General features: G+C 36.9%; 1 protein-coding gene across 1 annotated transcript in view; it reads right to left on the reverse strand.

Annotated features, from left to right (window-relative positions):
- The window catches only part of LOC123239462 (zinc finger protein 345-like), a 51,112-nt gene extending 26,037 nt beyond the window's left edge, over positions 1-25,075 (reverse strand). The window contains exon 1 of the mRNA XM_044666738.1: positions 23,712-25,075. Coding sequence (XP_044522673.1) covers positions 23,712-25,075 — 1,364 coding nt within the window. The remainder of the gene's footprint in view (positions 1-23,711) is intronic.
- Positions 25,076-27,646: the final 2,571 nt, after the last annotated feature.

Here is a 27,646-nt window from a genome sequence, read left to right on the forward strand (position 1 = left end):
TGGTAACAATCAACATATAACAATTTTGTCAAAAATCCAATACTTGTAACTGCTTAGGTTGCAGTATTATTTTCCATACCATATAAAAAATCAATGAGGCTGCTAATTAACACCTTAGGTTTTTAATTTACTATGAGGAAGGGATTAATAGGTTTGTAGGAAGTTCTAAGTTTTTAGAAATAAGGAAAAATATTTTTCTTATTAGCAACCTTGTTTTTCTGATCCTCTTTTGTTATTTAGATTATTGTATTTGTAAAATGTGCATGTTTTGATTTTGATATTAAATTATTCTCAATGGATATTGATTTAAAACTTCAAAACTTTCAAATGGATACCTGAAAATATTTTTTACATCTGTAATATTCTTATTCCAAGTCCTATATGTTTTCTGGGATGGTCAAATTTTTCTAGTCAAATGTATTGTTTATTTACACAGTTTGCATGTCACATTTGTCCTCATCCAATTCAGTTGGGAAAATATATACACATATATTTTTCACTTTACAGAACTTGAGTTGGCCCAAGTTTTCTCAAGCAGTTATGTTTCAATTATCACTGTTCCTCTGAGTATTTCATAAGAGGCTATTCTACATGCTTGTTCTTACCCATAATAATATATTTTTTAAAACAAATTGCATGTTAATCCTTAGATCATAAATTTCTTCTCATATATTGCACATGCTTTTTTTTTTAAACCTTTAACTTCTGTGTATTGGCTCATAGGTGGAAGAATGGTAAGGGTGGGCAATGGGGGTCAAGTGACTTGCCCAGGGTCACAGCTGGGAAGTGTTGCACATGCTTTTAAAATAATTTTTGTATCCTAATCAAGCACAAATGCTGTCCAGATTTCTATATTGATAATATATCAAATTCTTAATGCATATATCATTTTTGTATTTATCAATCTTTGAAACTCTAATAGGTAATTATATTTTTACCTATTGCTTAATAGAGTGGTACATGTTTTAGAGTAACAATTTTACATACTCATGTGTTTACCCAAATTTTTTGATCATACAAAATCTTTTTTATATTATATCACACTTTTAATAAGTTGATATTAAATTCTTATATGCTTTATACTCCTTTTTTACAATTCACAAATTGAGTTTGACAAACATTTTTTGGTAAGTCTAATCATTCAAATCTGTACTCATGCATTGCAAGTCCTAATTGATAGTTTTTTCAATATAAGTTTTATACATTCTCAAATTTAGCTGAAATTCCATTTTTTAACTGGTAGCCAATTATCACAAATGAATGAATTTACACAGTACCACCAGTACCTAGTCTATTCCTTAGAAAATATGTATTCTAATGGGTGGAGAAAGGGCCATGAGTTTTGGGGAAAGTGGGCAATGTTTTTTGGCTTCTCAGAACTAATTCCTACTTAACTGGGGTGACGTGAATGATTCATGCTCAGCATATGATTTTCTCATGGACCAGTCTCTGTTTAAAAGGATCTAATTTTGAAATGTAAGTCAATTGTATTGTTTTATTAATATTTAAATTAAATGTTCACTAACATCAGTATGATTAATGGAAGGTCGAACTCACAGTTGTTTAAAGAAACTTTTTCACTTTCGGTTAAGCACTGAGTTAGATTGATCTGATTAGCTAGGAAAGTTTGAGCTGCACGTCTGTACTTCTGCACACAACTCAGAATCATTTAACAATGAAAGTATCTTAGAGTTTAGAAGATTCAGAAATCCATTAAGAATGTTGTTTCCTGAGTTTCCCAAATGGTTTCTGTCTGTTTCCTTCATTCTTCTGGAGTGAATGAAAGAGAGAGAGAGAGAGAGAGAGAGAGAGAGAGAGAGAGAGAGAGGTTTATTTTTCCCAGAAAGTAACCCTCTTATTGTGATCACAGACAGACAACATATAGACACCTTACAGAACACAGAACACAGACTGATCACGGACACATATCCCAGTTATTTCATGTATACTCTGACAATCATAAGACATAAATTATATAAACTAGATTCTTCTTCTCATCCTGGCATAAAGATCAATTAATATGAATCTACATGACTAAAGAAATCTGTGGGAAAAAGGAGGCTTGTTAATAATGAAGGAAAAGAAAGTAAAAGAATGAGTCAGAAAGGGGTTAACTGTTTTGCAAGGAGCTTGCTGACATATGACAAATTTTGTTTCTTAATCACTTTTCGTGCTTCAATGGATTACTTAAAACACAGTTTTCTTCTACACTTTTCTATGAAGTGGCTCTGATACCTGCCTGAATAATTCCCATGTGTGCCACATTGCTGGAAAAGTTGTTTGTTTGATAATATGTCTATCTTATGTACATGGGCTTTAGAAAGAGTTTGATTTAACTAAGTGCAGGATTTGTTGGTTATCGAAAAATTGTTAAGACTTTCCAACTGGTCAGTAGTCACCACTAATTGGACATTTTCCAAAGGGAAAAGAAAAATATGTGGGCAGAACTGGTTTTTCTGGCTGGAGAAAAGAAAGAAGAAAAAAAAGTGGAGTAGCCAGCCTCTTCTGAAATTGGGGGGGCTTAAGGAAAAATTTTGGTCATTTTAAATTTGTTGTCTAGATAGAGAAAAATACCAGGAGTGGAGGGATGGGGGTGGGGATGCCAGTGGCCAATCAACATAAATGGGAAAGCCCCAGCCAGGATCACTATATCACTCTTCATCATCATCCTCCTCGTCAGGAGATTTTAAATCAAAGTCATTTTCCCCCCCATATCTCTGAATCTACTGTTCCCTTATCGGGGAACCACGGGCTGCAAGTTTGAATAATAGTTAACTGGTGCTTACTATGCTTAATCATTTCAATAATTAGTTTTCTTTCCTTTGACCCACAATGTCCCATAATGTCCTTTTTATCTTAGAAGTTCTCTTTATCTTAGAGGTTCTGAGTTTCCCACCACACTATCCCAGACCCTCAGGCGGGAAGGGGGGGGGGCTGCAGCATCCTCAGTTGGGTTCTAGCTGTCCGTAATGAAGCATCCTCAGCTTTTTTGGAGGGTTTGAGGCCTTACCTATCCAAGAGTCCCTGTTCCAGGTGCCACAAATGTGAGAGGCCAGGTCTCACAGGTCCAGGTATCTCAGGGCTGGAATGGAATGGCCTCTCACACATTTACTTATTGGGTTTGGCAGAAGCAAGGAAGTTTTGTCTGACAGAAGCAGGTGTGCCATTAATGGTACTGCAGGACAGGGTACATTCCATAGTGGAGTCATCTCCTCATATACCATCTGCTCTCTTAAGCTGAAGCCTTTTAAGGCTTCCTGATTCCTTCTCCCTAGGACTAACTATAGATCTCTGTCTGCTTCAACTACACAGTATTGATTCTAAAATGGAAGGTGTGGGTTTTGAAAACAAAATAATTCAAGATGTTAGGTTGTAACATTTAAATGTAAACTCCAGACCTTAATTTCCATAGAGTTTATTAATATTTACTTGAATAAGAGAAGGCAGAGAGAGAGAAAGAAGTCTATTCTAAACTAACCATGTGGGTGCTCTCCCCATGGCTCCCTTAGCCACCTTACTCTTCCCTCATGTGGGAGAGAATAGAGAGAGCCCACTTCCTGGAACTTGCTCTTTGATTCCTTCTCTTTTACCCTGGATCCTTTTATTCTAATCCTTTCTGGCTCAGGTACCTAGGTCACTGCCCTGTGACCCAAGCCCATTTACGTGACTGAGTGCTAGAGTATCAGGGCACAGGTAGGAACCTAGTACTTGATCCTGGGAGAGGGTTCCCTTCACACAAGGTCAAATTACCTCAGTTTACCCAACTCTTTAGTCTAGGAAAATGTGATAACTCATGCTATTGGGAAATATGATTACAGATGGGATTAAATCTAATTTTGAGCTCTAACCAGTAAGTCACCCTGTCCAACTTAAATATGTCAAACACAACTAACACATTGTCTCTTAAAAAAAGATGGATGGTGAGAATGGATTTCCATGCCAGCTTTATGTGTAATCTAAAAGCATATAAAATAAACACAGCCCAAAAGCTGACCAGAGCAGGAGTTGTATTGTAAGGAGTTACAATAAAACCATGAAAAGAATTTACCTAGCAGCCAAAAACACATTAGCTTAAAAAATGATTCAGTGTAACAGAAATATATTGATCAGATTAATATATGAACTTTAAACAATGAAATTAATCATAAAACAAGCCGTCATCAAAGTACATTAAGATACAGAGACTTTCAAAAAACAGTGGAGTCTGAGGAGGTTTAAAATCTACCTCCACCCTTTTAAAAGTTCCATTCAAGTTCCTTTTATTTGAGCTCTGAACTGAGCATAGTGTGGATGACCCTTATAATGGGTATAGTTTAGAGCAGTGGTTCCCAAACTTTTTTGGCCTACTTCCCCCTTTCTAGAAAAAATATTACTTATCTCCCTCGAAATCGATTTTTAAAAAATTGTAATAGCAATTAATAGGAAAAATAAATGCACCTGTGGCCATCACTGCCTCCCTGGATCGCTGCAGCACTCACCAGGGGGCAGTAGCGCCCACTTTGGGAATCACTGGTTTAGAGGTTGGGCAGCCCCAAATGGCCAGAGTGCGTAGGGGGTTGAATCTCTCCCCAGAGTCTCAAGCAGGATAATCACAAGGAATGGTAGGAAGATAAAAAATATCCCACAACTGGGGTCTGTTTGAAATAGGCAATGTGGGCCATGCTTGTCATTCTACTTCCTGTTTGAAGAGGAAAAGCTAGGTCACACATGGAAGCAAACTGGGGTAGGGGCTAGAAAATCTGCAGGTTGGAATATCTACATGGAGCAGGCTGGTGGGGGAGTGGAGGTGGGGGGTGGTTAGATAAGTGACTCTTCTTCATAAGTAGGAGTATCTTGTTTTAATTCCTTTATATTTGGGTGTGTGAAAGGGGTATGCCTTAACTAACTAACTAGCCTAAAGCTAATGACAAGGGTTTAGGATAGGTTTTCTATGGGAAAGTGTGGGATTTGAATACACATATTCATAACACATCAGTTAAACATAAGAATAACATATAAACATTATCATAACATTTAAGAACAATCATTTATGTTGTTTCCTACTCTAAGATAAAGAAATTTGCAACAACTCTGTCTATATTTCTAATACTAACTTCAAACAATATTCCTAACTTACATTAAACTCTAACATTTCTATTCCCTAATCTACAGTTAGAAAGATTAGTCTGTCAGTAACTCTTATACTATAGTTAATGTGTTAGTCAATTAGTTTCATTTCTAACTAACCTACACTACACAATGTCTACCTAACATTCTTTCAAACAATTGTATTTGAACATTTATAACTATTTTACACTGACCCTATACTAGCTAAAATTTGAACATCCCTACATCTACTCTTTCCCTATGGGTTAGTAGATTTATGCTATACATGTTAGTAACAATATTACATATGTACAAGGTTTTCATGTGATGTTCTTATGAAATGACTACTTTAGACCTTGCAAGGAACCTTAATTCTCTTGCTCATTTGGGTCTGTAAATGGAACATAGACGTCTCTTGATTCCTAACACTTGGTAGACTTGCTTAAGAATAGAGTTTGCAAAGTGACTACCAGAGTCAGAAGAGATAACTGCAGGAATAGAGAATCTGGGAATTATCTCTCTCAGTAGGATTTTAGCTACAAACGCTGCATTATTCTGTTTAGCTGGGAATGCTTCTGGCCTTTTAGTTAGTTTGTCCACTATCACGAGTATCTATTGAAAACTTTGACATTTTGGCATTGTGACATAGTCTACTTGCAGACATTTGAAAAGTGTTTCCAGCGGTTTCCACCCATAAGCTTTTGTTTTTATGATGGCTTGATTATATTGCAGGCAGTCTCTGCAATTGCCACATATTCTTTTGGCTTCTGTTGTTATGCCAAGGGTGATCCAACTTTTCTGAATTACGTCTACCATCCCAAAAACTCCATAATGTCCCCTTCTGTGAATTGCTGTACAAGCTGTGTGGTGCAGTAATTTCAGCAACAATGGTTTTCCCAAGATGGACATCCACACTCGGTTTACTAGATTGGCTCTAAGATTTTTTTTTGCCAATATTTCACTTTCTTTTGTGAGTAAGCTTCTTATAATTGATCTTTGTCTACTAAAGATAAGCGATTCCCCCTTTTTTTTTTTGCTTAGGTCCAAATCTAGCTGCAAACTTTGCACTGATGTCTGCCAGATAATTACCTAACTATACTGGCCCCACAATTCTTTGATGTGCTTGGCAGTGCATCACAGAAAGTTTGAATGGTAACTGTATGGCTTCAATAACTCATTGATTAGTTTCCCATATGCTATCACTTTCCTGTTTGAATTTACAAAACCCTTATTTCTCCAGATTTCCCCTGATGCATGTATAATACCAAAGACATATTTTGAGTCTGTAAAAATGTTTACAGCTTTGCCTTCAGCAATCTGGAGAGCCCATGTTAAAGCAAATAATTCTGCATCTTGAGCTGAGATGTTTGGCTCAAGGGCTGAAAAACATAGTTTTGTTTGGGTGGTAACTGCGGCTCCTATAAATTGCTTCCCATCAAGTTTGTAACTCCAGCCATCACAGAACAGTGTGAGGTCTGCTTGGACCATGGCTGTATCTGATAAGTCCTCTCTTCTCTTCTGCACAATCTCTAGTGTTTGCAGGATTTATGCAAGATCTCTTGCATTTGCAAAATTACTCTAGGCAATCCTGGCAGTTAGGAGAATGGAACTTTGGCCCAGCAAGGGCCAGTCCCAAGACTTGACTGTTGGAGCTGGGACTATAAATACCCCTGCAGAACCAACCTGGGGGTTCTGATTTCCTTGACCTCACCCAGACACCCAGCTACCCCTGGATTTCCCTTGGGGCCCCAGGTTGTGGGTTGTGGATCATGGGTAGGAAATTAGGTTAGGTCAGCCTAGGTATAGGGACACCCCTAAACCAAATCATCAACCTCATCTGTCTAACTCGTGGACCACTTAACATCAGGCCCAGGTGACTCACTGATACCACCAGCTCCCCTAATATCTGCCATGTTACCCCCTTATTACATGTTTCACTGCAACTGTGAAGACTATCCCCTTCTAATGGTAACTCAGGAGTAAGAATTGTTGGGTTAATGGTCTTGCATCTATGAAAAGTCAAGTTATTTGTTAGTAAGATTGCTTGGTACTGGGAGAGACGTTGTGATGTAAAGGCTTGGAGATTTGCATTCCTCAGTGTGGTTTCAAGTTGGTGCTGGGAATAATCTACAATATCAGCTCCCCTCCCAGGACGAGCTTTGAACTTTTCCTAACCATTAGAGCTGCAGTAGCAATAATTTTTAAACAAGAAACCATCCCTTGCATAATTGGATCGAGAGTTGAGCTGTAGTAAGCTATGGGTCTTAGATTGCAACTTAGATACTGCATGAGTACTACACAGGCAATTTCTTTATCCTCATGGATAAATAGATGAAATGGCTTATTGTGGTCAGGAATGCCTAAAGCAGGAGATGACAGTATCACTGCTTTTAATTTCTCTATTGCATGTCTATATTCTCTTGTTAGCTTCAGTGGTTCCTTGAGGTCTTTCTTGGTTAACTCAGTCAATGGTTTGGCTATGAGTGAGTAGCCTGGGAACTGCTCTCTGAAGAAGCTAGTCATGCTTTTTGGTCTTAGGTAAGCTTAATTTTTGTATGTCATCTATTCTTCTTTGGGACATACTTCTAGTGCCATCCTGTAATATGAATCCCCCAAACTCGATTCTATTTCTGACCCACTGGATTTTATTCTTGGAGATTTTATGTCCTCTTTCATACATCTCCTCTATCAAATGTATGCTATCTCTTTGACAGATATCTCCCGTTGGTGACATAAGTAGGATGTCATCTACATAATGCACCATTTTGCTGGCAGTGAAAGAAATGGATTCTAGATCTTTTTGTAATATTTGGCAAAAAATGCTTGCACTGTTTATGAATCCTTGTGGCAGTTGAGTCCATAAAACAGTTTTGCCCTCCCATGAGAATGCAAATAGCTTTTGACTGTCCTTGTGGATTGGCAGAGAGAAGTACATGCTTGCCAAATCCACTACAGCGAACCACTTTGCATTTGGTGGAATGTTTGCAATTATCTGGGATGGACGTGGAACTATAGCATGAATTTGTTCCACATAACTATTGATTGCCCTTAGATCTTGAACCATTCTCCACTGGGTGTTCCCTTCGGCATCTAGTTTTGCCTTCTTTATGGGCAAGATGGAAGTATTAAATTCTGAGAATCCATATGCCAATATCCCTTGATCTAATAGGCTTTGGATGATTGGTTTTATTCCAGCTACAGCTTCTTTGCTTAATTTGAATTGAGGAATCTTGGGTGGTGGCATTCCTCCTTTCACTTTGATCTTGATCGGTTTAGCAGACAGAATTCTACCCACATCTGATGAATTGGTAGCCAGACATGTTTGGGTAGTGTATCTGGAATTTTGTAGATGGTATCTTGTTCCAGTACTAATATGCTAGAGTCATTTGATCTCAAGATCTTTTTATCACCTCCAGATAATTTGATAATGACGATAATGACAATTTAGTTGATAAAAAATAAGCAGACATGGACACATCTTTCTATCAGTTCATGCTGCTGCTGGTATTTCTCTTGCAGCATGGAATTTATTATATATACTTCAAGATTCACTTCACACAAAAGAACCTCCCCACCAAACTTTGCATTTGTGCAGAAACACAAATCATGTCATATCAAAACACAAAGATTCTCAATAGCTTCCAAATAGAACAAGGCTAAGGTCGAACTTCAGCTGGGTCCTTATCAGAAGGCTGTGACAGGGAATTTTTCTCTGAGGCGAAATGCCCCTCCTGGAGGAATTTATGACCTTGAGTGTCTGAACTACTTTTGAAACAAAAACAGTTGTATTTCTGACCAAAGGAGAGAATGTTAACCCCTTAACAGCTGGATTGTTAGGGGCTTAAAGCTTTTCATTAAGGAAAGGTGTGATCATAAAAGGAGTCAAAAGAGGAGTCTCAGATTTTTATCTATTTGAGACTGTTTCTCTTATTGGCCTCCCACATAATTCCCTCTTTTCTTTTAAACTGAAGTGATTTATTATACAGCAAAAAATTTTATTAATGAGAGGAATCACAGAGAGTGGTTACAACCATCAGCTACAGAGATCTTGTAAACTATAGCTGGATCTGATGGGATTCACAGATTATACTGATCGACCATGTTTCTCTCTATTGTTCTCAACATCCCCTCCTTTTGTTTTAAATTGAAGGTATTTTAATTCAACTTGAATTTGCCTCACTGTAGGACTGAGTGATGTAATGAAAATTGGTAAGCAAAACAGAATTATAAGGAAATAAAAAGGGCACCTACATGTTGGGGTGTGTGAATCTCTCTTACAAGATCCAAGGGAAGGTGGTCTCCCTGAAGGCTCTTGTAAACATAACTAACTTTTGAGTTACACAAATTTGGGGATAAAAAGAAAAGAGGACAAAACCAATGATTGAATGATTGTTAGGTGCATTGACAAAAAGCCAATTGGGGGCAGAACCCTTTGGCATAAGAGTGTACATTCAAAACAAAATGCATTCAACTCCTGTGTAAATAGAATTAGCTCGATCCCATTAATAGTCAAAAATCTACTCAACCCAGGCGTGCTAATGATGTCACTCTCAGCTCCCTTAGTGGGGAGGGGAGACGAGTTACCCACACGTGACAATAAGTAACAAATCAAGAATAAGGGACTGCCCTTTGGGCAGTCCAAATCAATGTAGAAACTGCCATTTGTCCATTTGAATTAGAGGTGGACCACAGGAAGTGATGAAAGACACTATCTCTTTAAGTAAGTGAGTGAACTTCCTGTGGGGGCAGTTGCTGTCTCGAACTGGAAGAAGAAGCATCTCCTGAGACCACAGACAGATTACGCTCTATATTGTCACGAGGGTAAGTTAGGCTGACTTCCTTTGCCTAGCTGGGCCAATTCTAAACTCTGCCTATCTGGCTGTTGGGCCCTGTGGCTTACAGCTTCATTATTAAGCTTTATAACCTTCTTCTCTCTCAGTCCAGGCAGGACTAGCCTCTACTTTTCTCTTTATTCCTACTTTTACCTACCGATTGTAAATAAACTCTTCAACCCGATGCTGACTTGGGTCTGATTTAATTACGGAATCAACCTAAATTGTTGATTCCTGGTGGCCACATATTTTTAATATATATCTATGAATACCTAAATTTTATTCCTTACACTCCCCATAGTTCAATCAACTGCACCCCAAAGTTCATTTTGGATCTTCTTGATGCAGTGTAGATTTATGCAGGCATCTTCATGGTATCTTCTTCAAAAAGGTTCGTCGTCCGGATTCTGGGGAGATGGCAAATTTCTTATCCTGAAATTACTGTCAAAAGAATTTAAACTTTACATCAGTGATTCCCAAAGTGGGCGCTACCACCTCCTGGTGGGTGCTGCAGCAATCCAGGGGAGTGGTGATGGCCATGGGTGCATTTATCTTTCCTATTAATTGCTATTAAAATTTTAAAAATTAATTTCCAGGGGGATATTTTTCTGGAAAGGGAGTGGTAGTCCAAAAAAGTTTGGGAACCACTGTTTTACATTATAGATTATAAAACATACATTCTCCCCTGAAGAGGGTTAAGGCTAACATCCAGATCAGTTAAAGATACATGGCTGAGTTTTGGGGTTGTGTGAATCAATTGTCAATAGAAAATTTAAAAATCCAAATAAAAGAGAGAAAAAAATAAGTTGAGAATGAAATGTAAAATATCAAAGTCTTATGGGCAAAAATGCAGGGAAAAATAAACTTATAGCAGGTCCTTGAATCAAGGCCCAAGAAAAGTGATTTAAACAATTGTATAATTACCCATTCAGAAGCCAAGACTATAGAAAGTTACCACACTTATAAGAGAAAGAAAAAGACCAATTTTTTTGTGAGAAAGGGAAGTGTCTTTTCCTGGTCTGATTTGCCTGCATTTGAACCAGGATGATGGCCAGCTTTTGGTACTTAACTAGGATGAAGCTCAAGGAACTCCAGCCTCTAACATGTTAGAAAGGCTACAACCCCAAATCCCACACTAAGTTTAAGTCCTTCAGTATTGGCATGAGAAACTTTTGTCAATCCTTCCTGGATTGGTACAGTCTTTTTTGACCTTGTGGTACTAGGCACTGTTCACTTTCTCACCAATCCCATTGGACTTGGTCTCCTTAACCTTGTGGCTCTTTTGTTCCCTTCTCCTAGAATCAGACAGAAACATTAATTATAGTCCCATAATATTTATCAATTCATGGCAGGTTTCCATAGACTAAGGCTTTGTGGATATGCATTAATATTAAACTTATATTATTGTAAAATCAAAAAGGATTAATATTGATAACATGTACTTTAAGAACAAAAATGAGAAAGTGAAGTCAATTATTCTATAAAAAATTAAAAGGAAAAGCAATAAAAAATTAAAAATTCAGGGAAAAAATACAATGTTTTTTTTAATAAAAAGTTTTATAAATCAAAATTACATATATAGTTTAGATTTAGTGAAATGTCTTTTACCCAAAAATCAGATCCATTTCCTGTATGAATAAAATAAAACCTCAACCCCCATATTATAATTCTGGGGTATTGTTTGTTTCTTTGTATTTGTAATTAGTTATTCCAGTTGATGTTCAGAAATTATACAAATAAATTAATGTACAAGATTTAAACTAACTTTCCTTGAAACAACACTTGGGGTGAGTATAGTTTCTTTAGTAAACAGTGGAACATATTGGCTTCCTATATACATTCAAATCTCTGGGGCTTCAATTATTATGTCACTTTGCTTTGAATATAGCAAAAGGAGGGAAGGGAGTATAAGGTTGTTTGACTTCAGGCAAGAGTTAGGGATTATTTGTCAGTGATATCTTTCTTTTGAATGGTGAATCCAATTCAATGATCCATAAATGAGTAATATCAGTTGCAAATCCAATTACTTTTACCTTAAATGGTAATTATTACCAATAGCATTTGAAAGGTTTCCAAGATTTACATACACAATGAAAAACTCTAATGTTACAAGATATGATAAACAAATTTTCTTTTTCAACAATTTCTCAATGAATAAATTATCTAGTAATTCTTTCCAGTAATATAGAAAAAGAGTGAACAACTTTGCTTGGAATTAAGTTTTCATTACTGTTATCTTGATTAGAGAGGCAGGGGCTGGTTATTCACTTAACTCATTGTGATAGTTTACTTTAAACTTTAGGTCACAATACAAACCATATATTATTGCAAATAGGCATGATTAATTTTTAACAAATAACTTTTACACATAGTTTACATTTGAACATACGTTTTCAGTTTTCACAAAGTAAGGTACATGTTTTGATAACATTCAATAGCAATTTTGTTAAAACCCAATATTTGTATCAGCTTTACTTGCAACATTAATTTAATTGCAACATTATTGTCTACATTATATCATAATTCAATGAGGCTGCTAATTACCCCTTCAGGTTCTAAATTTACTTAAGGAAGGGGTTAATAAGTTTTTTAGAAGTTCTAAGTTTTTTAGAAGCAAGGAAAATTCCTTTCCTCAGTAGCAGTTTTTTTCCTCTATGACTACTTAAATTATTGTATTTGTAAGATTTACATGTTTTGATCTTGACATAAAATTACTTTTCAAAAGATATTTATTTAAAACTTCAAAATTTTCAACCAAGTACCTTGGAATATTCCTACATTTGCAAAAAATAGTCTTATTTCGGGTCCCTTAGGATTACTGAGATGATCAATATTTCTAGTTAAATGCATTCTTCAATTACACTGTTATAATATTAACAAGCTTGTTAATTAGTTTTAATTGCATCAAAATCAGTATGAAGTAAAAGACATTATAATAATATTAATGCCATCACAATCAAGTACATATTAACTATGAAACCAAATTATTATGAGGGTTATGCATTTTGTTATAATTTTATATTCTGGGTTTGAAAGCATTACTACAAATCACAAATATTATGAGAATACAATCTATTCAATTAACTTTTAAGGACTAATGAAATAGTGAACATAGGTGACATAATTTGACTAGGATCTAGTACCTTAAAGCTTAGATTAAAGTTATCACAATAATAATTTTTTGCATATTCTGATATTAATTGAAACAGAGATAACTACTGAAGTTGAGCCAGATTTCTGTAAATTAAAAAATTAACATTAGCTTCTTATTGTTTTCCTTTACTGAGTTCGAGTTGGTATAACTGTCACTCTTCAATAATTATTCTTCTCTGTTTCTGAAAATAATTATAGTCAGAAACTCTCCCTCCTATGTGTAGAAGGGGTTAAATTATTTTTGAAACATGTCAAAGGCTGTAGCCGCTTCTCAAGCAGCTGTGCTCTTTAACTTTTTAGTTACTGAATTTATGAAATTTGCCTGATTATTTTAAAACCTTGATGATTTATCACTTCCAAATGAATATTAATTTAAACTTCACGACATCCAAATTGTCTCTGATTAAAACTTAACAATGTTTCCTACATATACCAGTTATTCTTTCAGACCCCTGCTTAAAGAAAAATAAAACCTGTAGTCTGGCCTCTCAATACCTTAGGACAAATCTACATACCTGATTAAATATTCCTTTTAAATCATGAACTAGTATCCTTATATAATTTGCAATCCTCAAATTCTGTTTGATAAGTATTTTTGGCAAATCTGATTATTTAAATCCATATTTTACACATTGCAAGTCTTAATAGATAACTTTTCCAATATAAATTTTGTGCACATTTAAAATTAACTGAAATTCCATTTTCTAACTGTTAGTCAATAGACTTATACTATGCCATCAGTATCTATTCAAATTCTTAGCAAACATGTATCCTAATGAATTAGAGAAAGGGCTGTGAGTTTTGAGAAAAAGGAGCAATGTTTTTTGACTTTCCAAAATTATTTCTTGCTGAACTGAGGCAGCATGGATGATTCAATTTTGGCTTAAAATTTTATCATGAACCATTCTCTGTTTAAAGGGGTCTATTTATGAAATATAAGCCAATGGTATTGTTCTAATAAATTATAAGTTAAGATTTTTACTAACATCAGTGTGATTAATGGTAGATTAAACGTGTGGCAGTCCAAAAAGTTTTTTTTTTACCACTCTTGGTTAAGCATTTAGGTGAACTGATGGTTCTGATTAGCTAAGAAAGTTTTAAATTGCACTTCTGTACTTCAGCACATAATTCAGAATAATTTATTTTCTGTCTAAATAAGTTTTTTCTTAGATTGCATTTAGAATCCTTGTTAAATTTGATTAAATATACATCTCAATATTTAACCTGTTGATAGAATTTGGTGTTGGGATCAAATCAGTCCCCTGTTATTGTCTTATGATTTCTTTGTTCCCTTTCTTATGGCCAGTAAGAAATGGAAGAAGAAATGTAGACAAATTATCTTGTTGATTCTCGCCTTAATGAGACCAGAGAATATGATTTCTTTTAATCAATTAAATTCTCTTAGAGTTTAAAACACTCAGAAATCCATTAGAGATGTATTTTTCTAAATTTCTCAAACTCTTTTGTCTGTCTTTCCCATTCCTCCAGAATGAATGAGAAAGAGAGATTTATTTTTCTCCCAAATTCCATTGCGATCACAGACAAACAAAACCATAAAGCTTAAATTACAAACAGATCATAGACACATAAACACAATGTATAGACACACAGACTGATCAAAGACATATTTCCTGGGCATTTCATGCATACTCTAACAAATATAAGACATCCTATCAAAAGATCAATAAATCACATTTTATGTGGCTAACGAAATCTGGAGAAAAAAGAAAGTTTATTATTCAGAAAATTGTTTAATTCTAGCAAGGAACTGGCTAAACTAGGATGAATTCTTGGATTAAATTTAGTCATTGGTGGTTTCCATCTTTCCTGAAATCTCTTATCAGGTAATCTGTAACCATTTCAATGGAATTTGGAATTACAATTTTTCTTCCAGTGGTAACCTTTCTCACATTTGGGACACAAAGAGTTAGGGGCATTGGAACAAGAGCTTTGAATAGCCTTTGAGCCCTTAATCATTTCAGAATATGTTTTTCCTTTTAGGGCTGCTATGATGGCTATACCCTACATCTATGCTGGAGTAAAGTCCTCACAAGCTTTCACATAGTCATTAATAGTCCCAGATTTTTTAACATTTTGTTGCATACTCTGACACATCTCATTGGCATTGTTGTAGGCAAACTTTCTGACTATTATCCGAGTTGAATATTCATCATTTGTATATTTTTTTTACTACCTGATTTAATCTTTTTATAAAATCTATATATATTTCCTCTGGGCCTTGTGTAATCTCAGCCAAACCTGTGGACAGTTTCTTTGTTATGGGAATTTTTCCCATGCCTCTAAGGCACACTTTGTAGATTGAATTGACACTTTTCTAGGTAAATTAATCTGATCAGCATGTAATTCCCATTCATCTTTTCCAAGTAACATTTCTTTAGTAACTCTGATGCCCTGTTTCTTATCAATGTCTGCCTTCTGTTTTGCCAATTCATCAAATTCTGATTTCCAAAAAAGGTAGTCCCTTCCAGAAAGGGAATCTCTTGAGGTCTGAATCCAATCAAAGGGCGTTATCCAAATCCCTCCTAAAGTCTCCACCAAAGTTAAAGTATATGGAGAAGCAGGACCATATGAAGCACAAGCTGTCTTAATTGCTTTTGACACTTTGTAGGGAAGAGGCTCCCATGTGGGAGCTACTTCTTCATAATCATCCAATTCATCTGCTCTAAAAATAACTGGGAAACAGAATGATATGTCTCTGTCCTTTCAAGCATTTTTTAGGGCTCCTTTAAAACCTATATTCGGGGGCTGGGGTGACAGAACTGGAGCTCCAAGTGGCAGAGGCTCCTCTGCTTTTATCTCTCTTTCCTCTTTGGAAGAGAGGTTTTTAGGTGGAGGAGGATCTGCTGCTAGTGGCTTTTTAATTCAGATTTTAAAGCCCAGTTTTGATTTACAAGGATCCTTTTCCTCCTTCTCTGATTCTAACATTGAAACCTTAAGGATTTCATTCTCTGCATTCTGACCAGATAAAAAAGTTGTTTTTTTAGCAGCCAATGAAATTTTTACTGGTACTTGCTCTGATCCATGCTCAGTATAATAATTTTCCAAATCAATACCAACTTTTTGCCAGAATTCTAAGGGAATCCATGGGCTACAATTTTGAATAAGATCAAGAAATCTAGTGAGCGCTTCTTTACTAATTTTTACTCCCCATTTTCTGAGGATGTGCTTAATTAAATCAATAAAAAGAGTTCTTTCCTTTGATTCACTGTGCCCCATCCTGTTAATCTATTCTTTTACTTCTAGTGTCTTCCCTTATGGGGAGAGTTCTGAAAACTCTGGATTTCTTGCCCTTCTTTGGGCAGAAACTAAACCATTGTAATTTGGGAGTTGTCTGAGGGGGAGGGCAAATTTTTTACCTGAATCCAGCATTCTAAGGTCCGTGTCTAGGCACCAAATCTTGAGATCTTTTTATCACCTCCAGATAATTTGATAATGACGATAATGATGGTTCAGTTGATAAAAAATAAGTGGACATGGACACATCTTTCTATCAGTTCATGCTGCTGCTGCTGCTGCTGTTTCTCTTGCAGCATGGAGTTTATTATATATACTTCAAGACTCACTTCACACAAAAGAACATCCCCCCCCCCAATCTTTGCATTTGTGCAGAAACACAAATCATGTCATATCAAAACACAAAGATTCTCAATAGCTTCCAAATAGAACAAGGCTAAGATCGAACTTCGGCTGGATCCTTATCAGAAGGCTGTGACAGGGAATATTTTCTCTGGGGTGAAATGCCCCTCCTGGAGGAATTTATGACCTTGAGTGTCTAAACTACTTTTGAAACAAAAACAGTTGTATTTCTGACCAAAGGAGAGAATGTTAACCTCTTAACAGCTGGATTGTTAGGAGCTTAAAGCTTTTCATTAAGGAAAGGTGTGGATCATAAAAGGAGTCAAAAGAGGAGTCTCAGATTTTTATCTATTTGAGACTGTTTCTCTTATTGGCCTCCCACAATTTGATATCCTATCTAAGCACAGGTTGGGATGATGCTTTAGTGATCTTTTAGGGAGATGCAAATAGATCTCACCATTTGGCTCACAATAAATGGTGGCTGCTAATTTGCATAGGATGTCCCTCCTTATTAAATTGTTGGGACATGATGGTAAAAATAAGAATTGATGGTCAAATTCTATGGGACCCAGCTTTACCATTTTTAGTTTGAACTTTGGTGCAATTTAGGTTATCCCAGATTCTCCCTTTACTTGCACTGTTCCAAGCATCTCACAAACACTAGGAAGATCTTTCAATGTGCTTTGGTCTGCTTCTGTATCAATAAGGCCTTGAATCAATTTCCTGTTTATTTCTATATCAATCACTGGCTCATTATTGATGTTATTATGCAAAGAAAGTACTTGATTCTCTTGTACTTGTGGCTTTACAGTAATGGTCTCAGATTCTAATGCTACCCTAATAGGAGATATACAGTAATCTGGACGGAGCACTTCTGGTGTCATGGCTGCCCCCATGCACACTTCCTGTGAGCTGTTTGATTCTGCCCCTCCCCCTTGCTGAAGAGTTTCTCTGCCTTGAGAAACTGTCAAACATGTCTGCCTTGGAACAGCAGTTTGAAATGGATCATTTTCTTCCCTAACTAGAGCCTTTTGTGAGTTTCCTTTCATAGTTCCAGGGAAAGAACTGGATGTAGTTTTCTCCCCTTTCACCAATCCAGGATATCCCAGCTCTAATTTTGGGTTAGTTTGGATGTTATCTGTGTTCCAAGAGAGGTTGTCATTCTCTCCCAGCCTCTGAACATTCTGTGGCTTGCAGGGGTTCCTCATTGTAAGAAATTTTCCTTTGGCTGGCCATTTTAAATGGGGGGGGGGGGAGGTTCACATTGTTTCTAGGCTGGAAACTTACAGCTTCAGGGTTAAGAAAGGATACCAAGTTGCCTATGTGTGCTTGGGAGGTTTTTGAATTAGGCTTTGGAGCTTCAAATTGAGTTTCTGTTTGGCTTCCCTTTACGTTAACTTGGCTCAATGGTAACAATGTATCACTGTTCTCTCTGGAAAAACACTTTTTTTCTGCTCTGGGGCTGGCTCTGTTGTCAATCTGTTCCCCTGAGTTTTTTACTTCATTCAGCATAGTGTCTAAGCCCCTACCTGCAATAAAGTCTTTCACCTTTTGGCTGGCTAGCTTTAAGCTTTTTTCACTTCTGGCTCGTCCCTTGCCTGTCTGTCCCACTTCTTCCATGGAAGTCTGTGGCAACATAGTGTTTTCCACAAGAGTGTGATTTTCCTCATAGATTTCTCTGTGTAACTGACTCAATTCTCTTTTCATGACTAAATCCTCAGCAGTGGACTTTCTGTTTTAATCTTCAATTGTGGTGTATTCATTTCCATCATCTTTGCCTATCAATAAAATATTAGCCTCATTCTGTTTCTCTTTCTTGAGCTTCTTGCTCTCTCTATATGCATGTTTCTCTGCAAACTAGGTGTATTGATGGTTAACCTTCATAAATTTCTGGGTCTTTCTCCAAATTTCAAATAGCTCTCCATCTCCTCTAAAGTTGGTTTGTTTGTATTTTATTTGCACTCATGTTTACAACAAGCTTCTGACTTTTGTGGTTTGTCAGCCCACTTGCCATTCACATAGGTCTTTCTTAGGTAGCTATTTGGTCTGTCTTTGGAGAAATCTATTTGTTTCCTAAATCTACATTGTCTGATTAAATGTCCAGCCCTATGACATAGGAAACATTTTGGGGTTTTGTTAAAGGATTTCTTCTGGGTGGAATAGGTCTGTCTATATGGTTGGTTTTTTGCTGATTGTAAGGCAAGATTTTTGAATTCTTCCCTTTCTTTTTCCTTTAACTGTCTTTTTAGCTCCTGAATTTTTATGTCTTTCTCTGAGTCTAGTTCTGTTCTTATTTTTCTGCTCTTTGTTCCTAGACTCATGTATGTATGTGGCATGTTTCCTTATCTCTTCCAAAGATAATTCCTCCTATTGTGGACAATTTTGTTTGAAATACACTTGTATTGGAATGCTAATCCCCTTAATGAATTGATGTCTTATGTGAGGTAAGGCTTCTTTATTTGATCCCTATTGAAACCTAGAAAATTCTCTGAATTCTCTATCAGCCTGTTAAGAAAGATACTTGTGTGTTCATCCTCAGCTTGCCTCATTTTCTCAAACTTATTCCAGGCATTTGGATGTTTTGCATGGATTTTTACTGCTTCTAATAAGTCAGCCCTACATTTTAGTAGCCTCCTCATGTTTTCTGGTATGATAAAGTCACTTCCCTTATGTTCCCTTGGCCATGAAACTAAATCTTTGTTATTGCATGTTTCATCTATGAATCTAGCCCTTTCACTTGGTGTGTAAAATTCATCCAAAACAAATTCCATGGCCACATATGATGGACTAAATAAATTAAAGGTTCTTTTTAGTTCCTTAGCTGATTTGTGGGGGGAGAGGAAATATTTGGGGAACCTTCTCCTTAACACTTCTAAATCTTGGGCTCTAAATGCCTTGTAGGTTTTCATGCTAACCAATTCACCATTAGGCCTGAATTGTGTCTGGTCAATTATGGGAAACAGAGATACTGTGGTAGGGACAACTGCTCCTACTTCAGTTGGGGTAGATTCCTGTGTTTCAAAATCAGTTTGGGAAGAACTATCTGTGGTTTTCAGTTTGGCATTGTCTTTGGTTTTGGGCTTGTAAGTCTGTTCAATGATTTCTAGCTTCATAATGGTATTTGAATCTAGAGTCTATCCTTATCTAATCTTGTTAACAGGGGCCAAAGGAAAGGAAAAGCTCAACTGTCAGTCTGTTTCTAAGGCAACTCTTTTGAAGTTTCATTGTATTGTATCCTACTCATTGTATTCCTCAGATTAGGAATAATGCTGTGCAGCCAGATAGAACATTTCATGGGGCTGCATCTGGCCCACAGGCCGCAGTTTGCCCATCACCAGTCTGAGGTAAGTATAGGATTAAATAGCTGCTAAGGGTAAAAACCGCTGGCTTCCTGAGCACATGCTTCCTCTTTTGGGAAGCAAAATGCTGCTTTTCTGAATTGGTCTGGGCCAAAGGAGTTTTAATGAATTATTTTTTCCATTATTTAGGCTCTAAAAGTCTCTGAGGGTAAGAAGACCAGTTTTTTGTGGTTTCTGATTAATTTCCCTAGGTTTCACTTCTCACTTGAGTTAATTCTAGAGACACGAGGGGCTTGGAAAAATGAAAGCAGATTTCCAGGAGTAAAACAAGGCAAACTCTTAGTTAACTTCTTCAGCTTAATAATCACTCTCTCTAATAACAAAAGCTAAGATAAGCTTAATGACTTTTCAGTTTTTGCCAGAGATTTTTTTTCTTTACAAGATGAAATTGTTTGGGCACAGAGCAGGGCTACTTCCCTTCTGATAGGGATTGAAAACCTCTTCCCCATGTTAGGTCCTCCTAGCTAGTTAAGAAACAAAGCATCTGCTGCTGATAAGGGAAAAACAGCCAGTACCCGAGTACTGCCAACAAAGTACCTGGAAGAGATGATCCACTCCCCTTCCCCAGGTGGGGCCTTAAGACCCTGCCACTAAAATGAAAACAGCTGTGTACTATTTATTTTAAGGAAAAAAGAAAAAAAATTGAACTTACATTTTATCTAGCAGCTGTGTTGACTTGAGGTTTACAGAGAGAAAGAAGAGTCAAGAAAATTTAAGATTGTGGATAGTTGCACAATCTTCTGGTCACCAAATGTAAGGGGTAAAAAGGGGTTTTGGTTGGGTGAATATTAAAAAGAGATGGTCACCAGGGAATTGAATAGATATCAATCCCCAATAAAAAATGCTCAAGTCAAAATGACTTTCATGATAGTTTATTTACAAATGAGAAGAGGTTGAGAAAGTAAGAAAATCAGAGAGAGGACATTAGGGTAGGATGAATAATCTAACAGATAGAGTAATTTGTTCCAGCCCCTGGTTCAACCCAGGAAGGCTGAGGGCCAAGGACTGGGGATGAATGAAGCAAAAGCTTCAGTCTCTGGTCCTCTCTTGGAAGGAGAGTTTTTTCAGAGAAATTCAGGAAGATTTATAATCTTTACACTCATCATGTGTAATTCCAAGGGAGTGATTAAAAGCAGTCTCACCTAGTCAAAGGTCTTAGGCAACTCTCCTCCAAGTTCAAGACATGAATAAGAAGAGAGTTACAGGAAGTTGTGTTATATTGAATCTCTGGGAGCTTGGAGTTCACTGCTGATTGACAGGTGAATCAGTTGGATGGAATGTTCCCAGAGAGGCATGTGGACTCAGGAAAGAGCAGTTGAGAACCCTGACAGAGGTTCTGGGGTCTTTTACCTGTCCCTGAGGCTGGAGATCAGTGTGGATCCTGGTCTTTGGGGGAAAGAGAGACTTGCAAAATCAATCCTGCAAGCTCCTCCTGTGTTTCCTGTACCTTCATCAACTTGTATTAGACCACCACCTGTTTCTACTGCCCCTAGATATTAGGAAGTAATCATATTAGTCATCTAGGCTTCCCAGGGCCAGGGAAGTGGGCAGGAGAAGAAGAAGAGGGTGGACAAAGGGTGGATATCTCAACTGATTAGGCTTAAGATCTACTGAAGAAGAAGCTGAAGATTTCACAGCAGTTTGCCTGCTCTGGTTTAGCCCTGGCCAGGCTGTACCAGAGAGAAGCTGTCATCTTGATTCCTTCATTTGCCTGCAGTTAGAGATTCATTAGTATCAATTTAAAGTAGGGTCTCCCATTACCTCTATCCCACACCATTATCCTTCTGTGTCAAATATATTCAAAGTTTAAAGTACCTTCCTGAATTGGTTTCCAAAGCTTATTTGGGAAGGGAGTCACGCAGACAGATTACCAACGTTACCTCAGCTGAAGAGCCCAATAATTAATATCAATTAACCCCAGGTGGGTCCTGAAGGGATAAAATACTTTGACCTAAAGAATCCTGCTTGGGCAAGTGTTATAAAGGAGAAGTGCCATCCTATCCTCTCTCTGTACTCCATCTTCATATACATCAAATAGATAGTAGTACCTCCTTTTAATATAACAGTTGTCACTTGCTTTTAAAGGCGCTTCTTTTTCATCACTTCCTGTGCCTTCCTCCTAGTTTACATGTCCAATCACAATAGACACTTTGCTTAGGACTGCCTCTGAGGGCAGTCAGTCAATTCTGATTTGTCACCCACTCTTGCACATGTGGGTCACAGATCTCCCCACTTGAGAATTAAGTGCTGGTGTTTACACCTTTGTTGATTAGATCTAAAGATGGGCAGGGTAGGTTTAATCTCATTATCATACATTACACCCATTATAGTAGACTGTTTTATTAACCCCATAATCTAGAGAACACATCAAACTTACCTTTGAAAAATATTAAAAAATGATAGGCTGTTATTGGAATAATATTTGGAGCAGGTTATGGTAATTGTATCTTTTGAAGTCTGATTACTTGTGTAATTGGTTAGTGTAACGAATAACTATTGATTAATTATATAATGAATTAGAGCAAAAAGAATAACCATTCTTAGTTTAATTAATGTAACGAACCATTATTTTTAGCCAAAACTCATGTCATGTACCTCACAGATGGGTGGAAGAATAATTTCTGGCCCAATTAGCAGCACCCCTTGTGATGAGAACATTTCCTGCAAAGCTTTGCATCTTTTGTTTAATCAAAAAAAAAATAGAATAATCATAGAATGTCAATCAAATGACTTATTCATTATCTCCAAGAAAAGAAGTATGTTGAAAATGAAATTCCATGCCAATCATATTTGTAATGTTTAAAGTGTATAAAAATAAAGATAGCCCCAAAACAATTTCTGTGATTCCTGACTGAAACTCTCTCAATTCATTCCTATGATGCTGTCATCCTGCAATAGACTCTGTACTAGCGGGAAAAGGTCTTCCACATCTAATCACTATTAAAGAGAGGCTGGGGAAACCATCACTTAATATGTAATGCTTTATTGAGAAAGAGAAAATGTGGAGCACTATCTCAAGACACTTGACCTAAGACAACCCCAAAATTCACAGAAAAATTCCTTATTCATAAGAGAATGGTGAGGAAATCAAGCCTCTCTAAAGGGATAACATTTTTTACAATGGTTAAAATCTAGGAATAAAGGATAAGATTATTAAGCTGAATAGCTTTACAATGGAAACACTCAAGCAAATTAACATCTTAAAGAAATGATCAGGAAGCTGGAGACAAATACAAAGAGGAGAGTTCTGGAGAACTGGATTATCTGGCAGAGGCTGACATTTTACAATGGGGACATAGTATAATTCCAGCCATTGCGCATGAATACCTGGGTGAAGCCTTTGATTCAATGGGAAGAACTTCTAAGAAAAAAAGAATACTTAAGATTTGATCATGTGGTACCTGAGGGTCTAAGAACAGCCCAAACATTTATAAGCCAAAACATTTACAGGCTGCAAAGCTTTTGTTCTACAGGAAGAAAGGTGGAGGTTGGGGTAATCTTGTCTTGAAGGGAGCTTGATGGAGGAGGCAGGGGAAAAAGGGGAGACCAGCTTTACTAACTTAGTTATTAATAACTATTACCTTGAGAATAACAAAATTTTCAATCCACACAAAATGGTTTCTCTCTAGTGTGGATCCTCTGATGTTTAGTAAGAGAGCCCCTATTTATGAAAGCCTTTCCACACTGTTTACATTCACAAAGATTCTCTCCAGTGTGGAGTCTCTGATGTAAAGCAAGAGTGCTCTTCCTTGAGAAAGCCTTTCCACATTGTTTACATTCATAAGGTTTCTCTCCAGTGTGAACTGTCTGATGTCTGGCAAGACTGTTCTTACGTGTGAAAGCCTTTCTACATTGTTTACATTCATAAGGTTTTTCTCCAGTGTGGGTTCTCTGATGTCCAGCAAAAGAGCCGCTATCTGTGAAAGCTTTTCCACACTGTTTACATTCATAAGGTTTTTCTCCAGTGTGGATTCTCTGATGTACAGCTAAAAAGCAACTATCTGTGAAAGCCTTTCCACACTGTTTACATCCATAAGGTCTTTCTCCAGTGTGAACTGCCTCATGTCTGGCAAGACTTTTCCTACGTGTGAAAGCCTTTCCACAGTGTTTACATTCATAGGGTTTCTCTCCAGTGTGGATTCTCTGATGTTCAGCAAGATTGTACTTAATTGAGAAAACTTTTCTACACTGTTTACATTCATAAGGTTTCTCTCCAGTGTGGATTCTCCGATGCCTAGCAAGATGGCTCCTTTGTGTGAAAGCCTTTCCACAGTGTTTACATTCATAGGGTTTCTCTCCAGTGTGGATTCTCTGATGTGCAGCAAGACGGTCCCTATTTGTGAAAATCTTTCTACATTGTTTACATTCATAAAGTTTCTCTCCAGTGTGGATTCTCTGATGTTCGGCAAGACTGTACTTATTTGAGAAAACCTTTGTACACTCTTTACATTCATAAGGCTTCTCTGCAGTGTGGATTCTCTGATGTCTATCAAGTTGGCTCTTCCGTGTAAAAGCCTTTCCACAGTGTTTACATTCATAAGGATTCTCTCCAGTGTGGATTCTCTGATGTTCAGCAAGAGAGTCCGCTGTTGTAAAAGCCTTTCCACAGTGTTTACATTCATAAGGCTTTTCTCTAGTGTGGATCCTCTGATGGTTAGTAAGAGAGCGACTATCTATGAAAGCCTTTCCACACTGTTTACATTTATAAGCCTTCTCTCCAGTGTGGATTCTCTGATGTCTCTCAAGATGGTGCTTAAGTGTGAAAGCCTTTCCACACTGTTTACATTCATAAGGCTTCTCTCCAGTGTGGATTCTCTGATGTACAGCAAGATTGCCCTTTGTTGAGAAAGCCTTTCCACACTGTTTACATTCATAAGGTTTCTCTCCAGTGTGGATTCTCTGATGTACAGCAAGATTACGACTCGTAATAAAAGCCTTTCCACACTGTTTACATTCATAAAGTTTCTCACCAGTGTGGATTATTTGATGTACAGCAAGTTCAGAGTTCTGACTAGAAGGTCTCCTACCTTCATTTCTCACAGAAACCATCTTTATACGTTTACTTTTTGAATGTCTAATGAGGTCTAAACGCCAGCCAAAGGTCCTTCTCTTTAGGCTGCCTTTAGACATGGGCATTTCAGGAGATTTCTCAGGGGACTGAATGAGTCCTACTTTTTCAGGAAAGCATTTTGAATATTGGCTTATTTTCTCTGAAGTCTCATCAAATTCAAAGTCACTCTTTGGATTTCTATTTACTTTCATATTAGAATCACAGATTTCTCTCAAAATAAAGTCACAGGGATCCTCAGTCATGAATCTTTGGGGGCCACATCCTTCCACAAAAAGGTTCAGCTTTGTAGATACCTCTGCCTCTGAAGAAAACAAAAAATTATATTAACACAGGAGGAAGAAGGACACACACACACACACACAGAAATATATGTTCTTTCCTCTGATGGCAGAAAGTCAACTGACTTTTATTCTCTTTCCAGTGTATAGTTGGAAAATCTTGAACCCCTGGAACTACATTGCCCAGGATTCTTTTCTTTATTACCCACAATTCCTTTTCCTTTCTATTTATGTGCCTCTTTTGAGTGATTGTATATAAGTTTTGGGTAATGTCCCTCTCCCTCCCTCTTCCATGTGAATTGAGTGGTGACCAGTCCTTGTTGCCCTAGATCTCTCTTCCACATGAAGTGAGTGGGGAACATTCTCTGTGTTCTTTTGCTCTCTAGTTAAATATTAATAAATCTCTATAAATATTATACTTTGGAGATATTGAATATTTAGTTTAAAATCCACAACAGGCAAAAAGGAGTTTTGAAACGTAAACAAGCGGAACCTGTTTTTACATACAAAACCAAATAGTTTTGGTCACATGCATAATTTTAGAAATACTTTCACATACAATAACAATGAAACCTCACAGTGGACCTGTGACATAGGCACACACAAGATCCTCATCATACTTTGCAACTCATGTCATGAGTAAAGAATGGAGAAATGGTCTCATCAACTTCCTGACAGCTAGACTACAATTCAAACCCTGTGCCTGAATATACTTTGTCCACAGTATTGAACAATCTTTCTCAACCGCCCTTTCTATCTTTCTTAAAAAGCCATGCTTTGGTTATTCTTCAACTTTGTGAATCTTAGGTAACCTTCCAGATAATCTGTACTCATCATTTTTGATCCACTATCACATTGTTATTCTTGGTAAATTTTATAGGCTAAGCTGAGAAACAACTTCACTCTTTTACTCTTATGTAGCAATTTTTAAAGTGGAATATAAGTTTTCTTCTTTTCTCTACAGATGCAGAGATTATGTCATTTAGTGCAGATATACTAAATATTCATCTCTATACTGAGTCTTTCATCCATGTCTCAGGAAATGAACAGCATGATTCGGCACTGTTCTGCCAGCCCCCAAGTCTAGCACTCTTTTCACTACAACAGATAAAAGTCTTTTGGGATAATAGGTTTTATATACCTGCTTTCATCTCACTCACCTGGACAGGAGCTCTTTGGACCTTTTTGCTCTAGCAGCCATTGTGCTTCCCCTTGGTGAAAATAGGAGATAAAATTTTCTCTAGGAACTGGAAGCCCTGGGCATAAGAAAGAAGGAAGGGATCAGGAAAGAAAAAATAAAAATAAGTTCTTTTTAAAGGAACACAAGTAAGGCCTACAGAATGGTATCTGTTATATTCACTGTTGGGACATTTGCAGGAGGGCAGAGATAATGGAACCCATTTGCAATCAGAAAATTTCATCTTTATTTACCTCTTGTAATAGAAGGATAGGCACATTCCACAACTTCTACTATCTAGAAATTAAAAGCAGCTGGTAGCAAAGGAATAAAAGAAAAGAACTTGGAGTCAGAAAAACAAATTGAATTGAGCCTCAGAGAGATGGCAAGTGGGTCCTCTTGGGCAAGTTATTTAACTTCTGTTTGCCTCAATTGCCTCAACTATGAATTGAGGTCAATAAGAGTATCAAACTCATAGGACTGTTGCTAAATGAATGAACTCCTTTACCCAGGAAGAGGACATAGAGAAGGTATTTCGAAATGTTTCTTCCTTTCCTTTCCATTCCTATCATGCGGCCTGCAATTTGAAGAGTGAAGGAGGAATAAGGATGAACTCACTAGACTAAGCAGAATTAGGGGCTGTGAGCTACACTTTTACAATTCTTTTAAAATTTTATTTTCATATTATTTACTTTTGTAACTGAAAAATCATAAAACCACAATCTCAAAACAAAACCCCAAATAACTGAATAATTGTATGCTTTCAGTTGGATTCTACCTCCAACAGTTCATTATCTGTAGGCATTTTGTCATAAGTCCCTCAGAATTGTACTGGATAATTGTATTGCTGAAAATAGCCAAGTTTACCACAGTTGATCAATCCACAATATTACTGGTACTGTGTACAATGTTTTCCTAGCTCTGCTTATTTCACTCTGCATCTGTCATGTCAGTCTTTGCAGCTCTTTCTTCAATCATCCCTTTCATCACTTCTTAAAGCACAATAGTATTCCAACACCATCACATACCACAATTTATTCAGCCAACCGTCAACTGATAGATATCACTTCGATTTCCATTCCTTTGCTACTGCC

This window comes from Gracilinanus agilis, chromosome 3 (genome assembly GCF_016433145.1).
Source record: "Gracilinanus agilis isolate LMUSP501 chromosome 3, AgileGrace, whole genome shotgun sequence".
Taxonomy (NCBI): domain Eukaryota; kingdom Metazoa; phylum Chordata; class Mammalia; order Didelphimorphia; family Didelphidae; genus Gracilinanus; species Gracilinanus agilis.